This window comes from Telmatherina bonti, assembly GCF_933228915.1.
Source record: "Telmatherina bonti genome assembly, chromosome: 5".
NCBI lineage: Eukaryota > Metazoa > Chordata > Actinopteri > Atheriniformes > Telmatherinidae > Telmatherina > Telmatherina bonti.
In genome coordinates this window covers 18,152,167-18,165,241 of record NC_136623.1, presented here as the reverse complement: position 1 = coordinate 18,165,241, position 13,075 = coordinate 18,152,167, and the positions used below count along the sequence as shown (strand labels likewise).

Here is a 13,075-nt window from a genome sequence, read left to right as displayed (position 1 = left end):
AGGAACTTTCACTTCATGTAAAGTTTTTATTAAAAGGCATTTAAAATCCAAAACTTTCATTTAGTCTCCCCAAAAAAACAAAACAGACTTTAATTTTCTGGCATTCTGATGGCAAGGAAATAAACACGCTGCACTGGCCTATATCAGATCTAGTTTGCTCCTACATGTCTGAACATTATGTGGGAGTGAGAGTGATCTAATCAATGCATGAAGGCATCTAGTATATGCAGAATAAATTAATGAATAATTACCTAAAAATGGTAGCTCTTTATCACTTGAAAGCTATGTTAAAAGCCAAAACATATGACCAAATATATATATATAAGTTAGAAAATAAAATAAGTTAGAAAGAATTAACTGTAACATCAGTACTTTGCACCTCCTAACCTCATATGATCCATTAGCAGACCATCCTGAGGTCTGGTTTGTTTGTGGATGCTGCGTGATGACCATGAGCGTGTTTTGGTGGCGTGCCGTGTCCGGTGTTTCCCGACACGAGACGAGTGGCTCCGAGAGCGAGCAGAGCCCGACATATTCTGATCCGCTTCCAAATGTTGAGCCCGAGTCGTGAAGTGCTGCTGTTGAGGGGGGCGAGGTTGAAAGGGAGAGAGACGGAGAGGGAGAAATCAGGCAACATTCTCCCAGATTTTCACTTTTGAAAAGCATCCCCGCATCCTCCACTGCGGCGCATCTCCAACCGGTCGGTGGAAGGTAGGTGAGCTGCTTTTCCTCTGCTCAACATACATGTGCAGGAATGTGGGTCCTGAATTTGCCTGGTGCGTTACGGGTTAAATTCTGCAGTTTTTTGGTTGATGCGCTTGTCGGCTATCCCGGCTGGGATGTGACTTTGTAATGTGAGCTTTAACGCCACCCAGGAAATGTGTGAAATCCATCCATGCAGTTAGTCCTGCTACAGAATCAGGTTTTTATTAAGGACCTCCCTGATATTTGAGGTTTTTTATAGAGTTATCATTATTTAATGTTTTGAGTTCCTCAGTCTCCCAGATGCGATTCAAATTCTCCAAAATAGAAATGTTCATGTAGTTGGATGAAAAAGATGTTTTTTTTGGGTGTTTTTTTTTTTTTTTTTTTTTAAAGAAGGTAGCCTACGTTAATCTGATGTGGATAATAAGCACCTTGAATGAAAATATGACATTTAACATTTCTGAATAGATTGGAAATACATATTTTATACACAGTTAGTTGACATTATTAATGGAGAAGTTATTTAAATGGTCCAGTGTGTGCAGTGTGAGAAGATGCTCTGGCCTGAAGGCTCTGGCTGTTTCATCCGCCTGCAGTGAGCAGCTCATGCTGTGGCCACAGCTGCATTCAGGCCCTAAAAATGCATCAGAACAGTCTTTATATAAACTAAGATAATCTTTCTTTCTGCATCATTTTTAATATTTATAAAAACAAATATTTGTCTTTTATCAGCTACCCAATATGCTAATACCACAGCTCAACAACCCCTCCCCACCCCACCCTCAAGTCCCTTGATTTGAATGGATCTGACAGGTGCAAGCAATATGGTGGAAACATGTCCTATCCTTCACTTCACTGCAGTTGGCTTTTATGAAAATAGATTTTCAGCTACAGGCTTCTTCTGAAGGATAAATATGAGAAAGGATGAATTTATCCAAACCCTGGTTAGTTTATGTGTTTTGTGCTGCATTGACCTGAAACAACAGAGGAGGCGTTAAGATGTTTCAGAATTTTAAATGCACTTCATTTGTTTAGAATATGCTGCATTTAATTTAAAAAATCCTCCCATTTTCACATGTGTGTCTCCTGTCGTGATGCAACAATGCATTTATTTCTTTTTTGGTACCTTATGATTTATAAATGAGAACAGTGTGTGCTTCTGTGTAGACTGAAATCACTTTTAGCATCCCTCATCATCATCAGAGGGACTTGACCTCCTGTCCCTCAGCATTACTTCATCAAAAACAAGGAGTGGAGTGAAAATTAAAGAGAAGCGATGAAGGGACAGAGTTTGCTTTGTTGGTGCCCCACATCTGCAGCCATTGAAGGCATTTCCGCCTCCTTAAAGGCCAGGGGACAAAGGCCTAGCTGTCCCTCATGTGAGCTGGGAGTTTGGAGTTTGAAGGAACACAGGCCCAGGCTTTGATTTCAAAGTGGGATGCTCTGGCTTGATAAGATAAGGAGGAGTAGAGGATGAAAGAGATGTGACAAAGAGAGAGACACAGAGCAACGGGGTGAAAGTGGGAAAAAATACAGATGCCCCAAAACAGGGAGGATTGCATTTCAATTTAAGCTAATCAAATGAAGTAATTAGAGGAGAAAAACATAAAGTAAGCAAGAGAAAATGATTAATTAAAAGAAACAGAAATTCTAGTGGAAGAATAGGACAGGAAAGCATGAATTGGTTAACATTTAGCAATGTGAGGAAAAATGGCAGAAGTGTGACTGTGCAAGTCAAATAGGAAAAAAGAATAAAGACTGAAATGTAGAAAATAGAAGAAGTCAGGGAAGGATAGAAGATGACATGCAAGTCTGTGGTTTCATGAATAAGCAGCATATTTCTGTATTTACATGGGTTTGTGTTTGTGCTCAGTGAGGCACATTTTGGCATTTTGCTTCAAATACTCCCAAAAACAAAAGAAAAGATGTGGGGTTTTTTTTTTTTTTGCCTCAAACATCCAGCTTCCAAACACCAGATTGTCTATGAGGCCAACTGCTGTGACAAACAGATGGCCATGACTTCCTTTGTCAGCCCAACCCAAACCTCAGAACGATGTATTAAATAAATGTTGATTTCCACAAGGGTCAATGGTCTGTTTTGTTTTTTATTTTTCTTCAGATGCACCGATTGAGGCACAATGCAGCAGCCTTAAAGGAGGGTTTAAACTCACCGTGCAAACAATACCAAAGAGATTCTAATGACATGACACAAAGGGATTGTCTGCCAAAAGACAATGTTCTGTGTGATGCAGTTTGACTAAATATTTTTCTATAGAGACAATGAAATCAGTAGGTTTTTAGGCTCTGTGCCCAGAGCAAATGTCCCAGTGCAGTGGATGTGGTCTCGAGTGAAACAACTCTGTCGGATTATGATTTTGTGAAAAGCTAATTTTCTCATTAAATGACAGGAAACAAGAAGGCTTCTTTGTTGTTCCTTATTAACATGTTAAAACGATGTGCATGCAAAGACAAACAGATGGCAGAGAGATGCTAAAAATGCACACACAGGCTTATACACGCTGTGAAAAAAGAAGCTTAATGCTTCATCATTTCCAGCAGGACTGGAGTGTTTTAAGATGCCTCCTCTGTTGGAAAGAGACACTTTAATCTTTACTGAATGTCCATTAGCTGCCGCAAAGTGTGACTGCAAGCACTGCAGGTGTTCCCTCCCTGTCCCCTCCTGGGCTTTGTAAGTGAAAACGGCAGTAAAATCTCTTTTGTACAAACTCTCCTAATGTTTTGCCTCGAATGACTCTGCTGCATCATCATAATCCATCTTTAGTGTCTCAGGTTCATTTTTTTAAAGCAGGGAAACTATGAAGGGTTCCTGCAGTTGTTCGTTGTTAAATCCATCTTCTACTGGAGACCCATGATACCTTTAGGTAAAATTCAGCCAAATAATGAAAAAAAAAAAGACATGCTCTGATAAATTGAAGATCATTACCAATATGCCTGCTGGTAAGGCCTTTAAGTAGCAGAGTCTTTAGAAAATAAACTTACATGTTATCCTGATCTGACTGGACTAAAAAAAAACCCCGTAGAAGTTGTGATTGTTTTAAACTATTAACAAGTCAATAAGTGGCCTTAAAGGCAACAATACAGTAAATACAAACAAATGAATAATAAGAATAATAAGAAAAAGAAGAAGAAATAAATAATAAAATCAATTCATAAATGAAAATCCAGTATAATGAAGCCTAAAATGCAAACTTCTCAGGTCCTGATGAGAGACAAAGCTTAAGAGAGGACAAGTGTTAGAAACAGAATATGTTTTGCACAAAATTAAAACTAGTAGCCTATTTGAGGTACGCTTTTGTGCAAATCAAGTTTGTATGACAGTTAAAGTGTCTGACTGAGTTGATCCAAAAGCCTGTACAAAGATGAGTGTTTAAGCAAGTTGCCTCAGCAACAAGAGTCACAGGATGCAGCCTTCAGTTGTACACATGTGAAGCAGAAATGTCAGCCTCAATGTTGGCATGTTAAGAAAGTCCAAAGGAGAGGCAGCTTGTGGAAAGTTCCAGTATAGGAAAGGAGACATTCATAAAAGAATGTAACCCAAATTATTGAAAGTCTCAGCTTGATGTTACTTCTGCAGAAGGTAGGTGTGGATGTGGTGGCATCAGTTCTTTGAATAAAAAACTACCAGAAAAAACCCCAGAAAAAAACCAGAAAAAAATTAGTCAACTTTTTATAAATACTTGATTTTTTGAAAGTTTTCCAAGTTTTTCCCAGATAAGCACAAATATAAATACATGTTTAAAGAACATATTTTAATACTGTAGAATAATTTTAAACTGATTCCTCTACTTACATTTACATATTTTTCCTGTTCAGACAGAAACTAATCAACCATGATGATGAGAGTCCATGTGGTTGTTCTCAGCTTTCTCATCTCTGCAGGTATGTTTACAAGAATAAACAATTCTATTGCATTCAGCAGGGAAATGGAAATATAAAACTTGAATATATTTCCATTATTGTACATTGGCATACAGTATTTTCATTGTCAGCTGACACAGCAGTCTGTGCTTCACTGTCTTGTTTGTATAGGGAACATGTCTGTTCATTTGTATAAGAAACTTAAAGGACTATCTAAAAGCTATTTTAACTACTACTTTCCTTTCTCTTTGCAGGTATTTCTGCCCCAGTGAAAGGTAAAATAGTCATATATTGTGTGTAATTCACTAATTATGAGTTCTGAGCTTTTCTTACTTTCTTATATGTATTTCTATCCTTTATCCATCATCAGACCCAGGTGATCGGGACATCGTGAAACATTTCCTTGGGGACGATTTCCACATTCAGTTGTCCTCAGATGAGGTGGAGGTTACGTTTAAAACCTCACCTGACAGTCGGACACCTGTGGACCTGATGAAGGATGGCAAGGTGGTCAACAGTCGGGCCAAACTGAACCAAAACTTCAACTACCTCATTATAGAGTCTGTTGGTGAGAGAGATGAAGGCGTGTACACTCTGAAGAGTCCAAATGGTCTCAGGCGGATTTCTCTGATAGTCCGAGGTACTAGATGATGTGACACATTACAAATAGTAAAGATGCATTCAATCTTGTAGTGAAACATGGCATCAAACGATGCAAAACATGCAATTTCTGGACCTGTTTCTGCTGTTGTTTTGTTTTTGCCTTGTTCAAAACCCAAATGCAGTTTTTTTTCCTTTTTTCATCAAAATCATTGAAAAATAACCAGATTAATAATTTAGCTGAAGTGATTAATGGTAACAGAATGAAACAAACAAGGATGTAGAGTTGGAGGTATTTGTGGTCAGCTGTTGAAATGTAATTGCGGGGACATCTGGGATTTCATTAGAAAAGTCATGCTTTTTCGTAAATATACAGGATGCAGCATTGTTGAGTAAAGATGTGTGAAATGGGTGACATCACAGATACAACAATAAGATGAAGAATAAACATCTTACGCATGACACCTTACGAGTTCTCAAAATGTTACCTTTGCATTACTCATAAAGTTGATGATCTGACTTCAAAATGGCATCACTTCATTACTGGGTCACCCAACTCATAATTGACTTTCTAGATCAGTTCAGATCCAAATAGTTTGTAATTCAGCCAAGATGAAGGTATTTCTTCTCAGACTCTTCATGTAATTGTAACAGCTGTTTGGTCAGCTCAGACATGCTTTATGTCCTCTTCAGAAAAGCGAGCATAAAAAACCTTCTTAAGCAGGCTTTTAGAAAACACTTAAAAAATTAAATTGTAGCTTAATTATCACTCTTCAATTATTTGGATCTTCCTAAAGTTTGCACAAAAGTTTGTCCTGTGATTGTTAAAATTATACACACAGATGCACACACACAAACATGAGAAGCAGGGAAGTAGTGAATAATTCAAAGGGGGAGAAACTGCATGAAACGCAGCAGGATAAAGGTGACTGTAGTGTAGCAATATGTGGATGAAGTGCCATATGGAGGGAGTAAAATGTTGTAAAGCAATGAAGAGGTGTGTGTGAGAGAGCTTTCTAGAGTTGCCAGGCAGTAATTATTCAGCTCTTTAACCACCAACCCGCGCCTCCTTCCTTTCCTCCTTGTTGTCTTCCTATCATTATCTTGTCTTTTCTGTCTTCTTGTCTGTTTGGTTTATAGGTGTTCCCTCTCATTCTCATTACGCTGATATTTTAGGGTAATTGCTCCTGAGTTTCTCTGTAATTTATCCTCTTTTCTCCACATCTGTCAAGCTGTTCTCTCTCTCTTCCACATTCCTTCCCCCCTTACTGTTCTTCCCCTCTTCTATTCTTATCATTTCTCGTGTCAAGCCCAGAGAAATAGTCCTCTTTCACTGCCTTCAAATTTAACTGTTGCTTTATTTGACCATTTTCCTGATTTTACTTCCTAGACTGCACAATCGAGCAGAACATCAAATATGGAGGCACCTTCCATATTTCCCTGCAAGGGGTGAATCCTCCAATCACCTTTGAGTACAGGCCCAGTGCAGTGGAGGCCAACCAGACATCAAGGTAGAGTCAGCAAAACTACATTATTTTAAACTACATAATCTCGGCTGACCTTGACACGCCTTGGCAGAGACATGTCTGAGAGTTTTCAGAGGGAGGTTGGGAAAAGGTAACCCATTTTAACTTTCCTGTCTTTACTTGCAGACCAGCGTTGGTGCTGATGACTGCTGTAGGGACTTTCACAGAGCCCTACCAGGGTCGTATAGGCGTCAGTGAGCGTTCTGTTGTCCTTAGCGCTGTGACAGGGGCAGACGAGGGGAGCTACACTGTCAGGGATAACAAAGGAGATATCCAAAAGAAAGAGTGTCTAAATGTCATAGGTGAGAGCCTCAGTGAAGACACAATATTTCCATGCTTAACTTGTACCAAATGACCAGAGGTTTAACATTTTCACAGTGCTGTTTCTGCTCTCACTTTTCCGCTCCTTTTGATTTATCATAATGGCTTTATAAAGACTAATGTTGATGGCTGGCCAATACATTTCCAGCCTGTAAACAGATTTGTGATGTGTTCCTCCCTTCTCTCTGGTCTGTTTGGGTCTCAGGGCATCAAAACTTTTTGTCCATACCACATGGGAAAAGACTGAAGATCAACCTGATGCTCAACAGCTCTTTGGTGCATCTCTACTACATCCCTGACTCTGATTCTACATCTCATCTGCTGATGGATAAGGGAGAGTTCACAAGTGTAACTAAAACCTCTTTTACTCTTTGTAGACTGCAATGCTTTTGACTGATTTTACTTTTACTTGAAAATACAATTTTTTATCAGTAGGATGACAAACAGGAGTAAGTGATCTTTAGGATTTGTGAAACTAAACTAAACAAACAAACAAAAACAAAACAATATTATATAATATTATATAATATAATCATTATTGATGTATGTATTTTTATTTTACTGTTATTCTAATAAACTAAACTCTTCAGAATTAGAATCTTCTATTGTCATTAAATCAGTGTCCTGGCAAAAAAAAAAAAAGAAGAAAAAAAAAAAAAGAAATACTATTTGAACATCTTAAAAAAATAACCCTGAAAGCTAAAGTTGTTCACTAATTGTTTAGGAAGATTAAAACAATTGTGTTTTTTTTAATGGGCTAGTTTCATGTTTAATATGTGTTGTGCTTGGCTATGGCCCAGTCATATACCTTTTTTTTTTTTATATGACCAATCATCCCCTGAAATGATGCTTGTATTACTGATGCATTTTATGTTAATAATACAGAACATTTCGATGCAAAAGGTGAAGATGCTTGCTCTAATTTTAGGCCGCAACGGAGCTGGGTTTGGATGATCGTCTTTCTTTGGAGGGTTCAGTGGTTTTTCTCGATCATGTTAAGAGTTCAGATGCTGGCCAGTTTAAAATTACAGACATTAATGGATTCACTGTGTCCACAGTCCACTTGAAGGTTCAACGTAAGCCATGAAACAAAACACCACCATTCTTGTTCTCTCAATACCTAATTTCCTTTAACATTTAGTGAAAATTCAGATTAACTATTTACTTTCCTTCTTTTAAATTCTTCATAGCCTACAGACTGGAGTCTCTCTATGTAGCCATCATTGCCCTGCTGGGCCTGCTGGCTTTCCTTCTGCTGGTCTGCCTGCTGTCCTGCCTGATCAAAGTGAAGAAGAGGGCCAAGAGGGCTGCCGCCCTGGAGAAGTTGGCTCAGAATGCTGGCAAAGAGGATGAAGGAGAGGCCTTTAGACAGGTTGGAGGGACAAATACATAATATCTAACAATAAGGAGTGTGCCGATATAATTTAGCTTACTTTTGTGTCTGTGTGTGTTTTAAAAAAGGTGGTCAAGAACATCACCAAACTCAGTGAGGAATCCAAGCACTCCCAAGCTGACAACACAGAGAAATCTCAGAGCACCGAGGTGGATATTAAAGTAAGGATATATAATATTTTTCCTTGAAGCAGAGTCTTTGAGAGTTTTTGATAATGACTCCGTTTTTATGCTGTGTTCTGCGTTTAGACATTTGCAGCTTATTCAGAACGCTGCTGCTAGAGTCCTCACTAAGATCAAGAAAGTGGATCACATCAGTCCAGGTCTCAGATCTTTGAAGCAGCTTCCTTTGTCACAAAGAATGGATTGCAAAAATCATTTATAAAGTGTTGAATGTTCGGGGCTACAATATATTTCTGACATGCGGCTGCTTTATGAGGCATTTTGACCTCATGGGTTTTCTGGGACAGGTTTGCTTACTGTCTCACGCAGAGAGAATTTTGCTATATTAGAGAAATGGGTCATCAAACACAACTGTTTTTTTTATTTTTTTATTTTATTTTATTCTTTGCAAAGATGTTTATCCATTACCCAGATGCAAAGGAACAAGCTGTCTGTAGGAGGGAAAAGAAGAAACATCCGGTTAAAAACTACATTTACACACTAGAGAGAGATCGAAGGAAGGCAAAGAGAGTAAGATGGAACCAATCTGACCCAACTCTGAGGAAAATAAGACAAAGAACAACAGCTTCACTAAGGACATGGTGCAGTCAAAGCAATGGGAAGCAATGCAAATGCTCACACAAAGGCTAAAACTGTAGTGCTGCTATAATGCATGAAAAATGCTTTAAACAGTAAATAAATTTTGATTTGATTTGATTAGAAGATAATCTCACATTTTTCACAACAAAAACTCCCAGAAAACCTGAGGTCTGTCCCAACTCTGAGTTGTTTTAAATCAAGGCTGAAAGATTTCTGTTTGCGAACACTTTTAATTTAGTTAAATAAGTTTCATCCTTGCACTGCTCTGAATCTGCACTGTGACTGACAGTTTTCTGTTATGTGCAAGTTTAGCTTATTATTATTATTATGATTGTTATTATTATTAATATTATCCTCCAATTTATTTAAGCTTTTTAAATGTTCCCCTTCTACTCTCCTACGCGTGTATCCCATCTTGACTTTATTCCACTTTGAGTTACCCTGCTGTTTGAAGATACCAGCTGTGCAGCACATAAAGTGGCCTTTGCTTCTTGTCTCTGTGAACGCAGGGTCTGGAAGTTTCTTCTAAAGAAGTTGGGGTCGGTAACCTAGAGACCAGTGACTCAGGTGTTGGCTTTAACACTGCTCTGCCGCTGGACACTGACACTGATGCCCCCGATCAAATCCCCGATTCTGAGGCTGTCAGCATCTCTGTGGCTCCTGAAATCAAACCAAGTCCTCTGTTTGCTGCTGAGTCCAAGCCAAGTGCTCCACCAGCTATGGAAATCAAGCCCAGTCCAGTATCTGAAACTAAAGTTAGCCCGCTCCCCGAGACCAAAAAGACCCCAGATCAGCCAAAGGAAGTAAAGCTGGATTTGCCTAAAACATCTGATTCTAAACTTAGCCCAGTTCCAAGCCCAGATCCCAAGACTAGTCTGAGTCCAGCTGATCTAAAACCTGTACCCAGCCCAAGCCCAGAGCCAAAGACTGGTCTGAGTCCAGCTGAGCTAAAACCTGCACTCAGTCCAAGCCCACAACCTAAGGTTAGTCTGAGTCCAGCTGATCCAAAACCTGCACTTAGTCCAAGCCCTGAACCCAAGGCTGGGCTGAGTCTAGCTGATCCAAAGCCTGCACTTAGTCCAAGCCCTGAACCCAAGGCTGGGCTGAGTCTAGCTGATCCAAAGCCTGCACTTAGTCCAAGCCCTGAACCCAAGGCTGGGCTGAGTCCAGCTGATCCAAAACCTGCACTTAGTCCAAGCCCTGAACCCAAGGCTGGCCTGAGTCCAGCTGAGCTAAAACCTGCACTCAGTCCAAGCCCACAACCTAAGGTTAGTCTGAGTCCAGCTGATCCAAAACCTGCACTTAGTCCAAGCCCAGAATCTAAGCCAGTTCCCAAAGCCACCACTCCAACACCTGCGAGCAAAAGTGCCCTAACCCCCACATCTCAGCCCCCTAAAGCAACCACACCAGAACCTATTACTAATGGCACTCCTGAACCAGGATCAGATTCCAAAAAAAGCCCAGATGATACAGATATTATTGGAAGTTCAGCTTCAAAAGGAGTTCCCCCTAAAACCCCTGAGGTGGAGCTGAAATCTACGGGAGTTGTACCAGAGGCCAGCAAAGATGAAACTGCGGCCAAAGATTCCACCACCACCTGAGAACTGCCCCTGCAAGAGCATAAAGGAAGCCCCACAGATCTTCTCCATCACCACCCCTGCAGACAATCGAACTCTCCCCACCAAATGATGAAGGAACCACAGCAGCTGGGACAGGGACGTCAGTTTAACTTGACTTTAGCTTGAACCCACCGTGATCATGGTATCTCAACACTCTAAAACTTATTAGATTTTCTATCCATAAACACTTCAAATAGAAAAAAAAAACATGGCTTTTGATTGTTAAACATTTTAGTTGTATGCAACTTGCAGCTTTGTATATTTTTTTGCAAGTCTCATAATAAAACTGCCAAACTGCAAATGAAATTTTTTGCAGAGTTTACAACTAAAATGTTAACTCCACAGAAAGATGTTTTATACAATGTCGAGAAAGGTTTACGACATTTTGTCTAATTACCACTGTAGACTTCATCATTAGACCTAAACTAACCACTGTTTCCCATTCAGATATTCCATGAGCATGTGATAAACCTCACTGAAGAAATTAACTGTTCAACTACCTTGGAATTCAATGTGTAATGGCAAAAAAATGAGGGGCATCCAAACCACATTCAGTGCTGCTGTCACCACTTTGTGCACAGCTAAATTTTGAATTTATTTTACACGAGCTTCCAAAACATACACATTAAAGAGTTTTGCATAACTTTAACCTAGAACAGAATAGTAATGTTAATTACCCCACGATTAAAAGACTGATTGAGTTTCAGACTCTCAAAGGATATCAGAGATGATTAAAATGTGTTTTGCAGACAGATCCAGATCCCTCAAGTCTGGATCAACAACTTTATAGCCTTTTGATCTGCATTTCCTCATCTCTCCATTCAAATCCCAGCACTATTACAGTTTAATAGGAAGCTGCTGCCTGGAGAGACATCAGGCACTTAATAAGACCTCCCTGTTCTTGATGTATCCTGAGCTCTCCAAGTAACAAATACTTCAATTTTCCCGGTTTAAATAGATATTTCTTTGTTTTAACATGCTTTCTGTTTCTCATATTTTTCTACTATTTCCCCCACAATCCTGTCTATTTTATTACAGTGTTTCCTTTCTTTTTAGCCAAACTCTTATATTCTAGGTAATACTGACATGTACCTTTTCCTATGTAACACTGGGCAAAGAGTATCAGTGTCTAAACTTGATATCTTCACTGGCTCCGTTACAATCCTACAGAATGAGGCCACGATTGATGCCATCACACAATCTCTCCATAGCTGGTTTAAGTGAAGTAAATGTATAAATGTGCTGCTGTTTAATCTTTATCCTTGCATGGTACAGAGGAGGTTTGCAGATACATATCTATGTTATAGAAAACGATGCATGTCTCTACCTCATGTTTCATGCACTGAAAAATTAAAAAAAAAATCAGATTTATGAGAGAAGCACAACATCACAGCCATGAAAATTTAATCAACTGATCATGAAATTGTTGAAAATTTCCTTGTCACTTTCCTGACAAACAGATATTTCATATGAATAAATAATAGAAAGATGTTGTGTCAGAATCTTAAAAAGCCATAAGACACGACAGAGTAGGTGAAAATATCAGATTTGATACTTTGATAGTGTTTAAAATATAATTACAAAAAACAAAAACAGATAATTATTAAGGTGCTTCAATCGTAATTGGACAAACAATATGAGTTAGTCTAACATGGATATTTTGATGTAAAATGTGTAAAACATTGTATAGGTCTCATTTAATGCCTGGATCTGTGAGGGCGCCACTAACCTATTTGTTCAATACTGATAAAACCCTACAAACACACACACACATATACACACACATATACACACACATATACATATACATGTACATATACATATACATATACATATACCAGAAAACCACAAATGCACCACAGAACTGTAAATACTGCATGTGTATGCCAGTTTAACTCAGTTTAATTCAGTGATGGCTGAATGTTCATAGTGTATAGAACAATTGTTGTATCATACTAAATAAATAAAAATAACACTAATTCAATTTTCTCACCAACTTTAAATTGAATATTAATATTACATACAACACAACACAATACAAATGCTTATATATATATAGCTTATATATACTAATGCTCACTAATGTCTTGAACTAATTTCGCAACCAGATATTGTAAAAAAAAAAAAAAAAGAAAGAAAGAAGAACCCCATCCTGACTATATTAGCTCATTTTTAATAAATTATCTGCTGATAATGCTCAAAACATATCATATCACTCATAATATTTACACATTGTAATAAAATACTTAGCTGATGTTACCTAAAGCATAA

General features: G+C 38.5%; 1 protein-coding gene and 1 long non-coding RNA gene across 2 annotated transcripts; both read left to right on the top strand.

Annotated features, from left to right (window-relative positions):
* Nucleotides 1-588: 588 nt before the first annotated feature.
* LOC306756214 lies at nt 589-5,017 on the top strand. Its single transcript, XR_013771319.1, has 4 exons — nt 589-711; nt 4,540-4,605; nt 4,839-4,859; nt 4,955-5,017. It is a non-coding gene; the product is annotated as an uncharacterized lncRNA (long non-coding RNA).
* Nucleotides 5,018-6,659: 1,642 nt separating this feature from the next.
* On the top strand, nt 6,660-10,786 carry LOC306756326 (uncharacterized protein; the record flags this gene model as incomplete). Its single annotated transcript, XM_079241053.1, has 7 exons — nt 6,660-6,695; nt 6,837-7,012; nt 7,237-7,379; nt 7,960-8,107; nt 8,222-8,403; nt 8,493-8,585; nt 9,695-10,786. The coding sequence occupies exons 2-7, from the start codon at nt 6,853-6,855 to the stop codon at nt 10,784-10,786; spliced, it is 1,818 nt and encodes a 605-aa protein (XP_079097179.1). The 5' UTR covers nt 6,660-6,695; nt 6,837-6,852.
* Nucleotides 10,787-13,075: the final 2,289 nt, after the last annotated feature.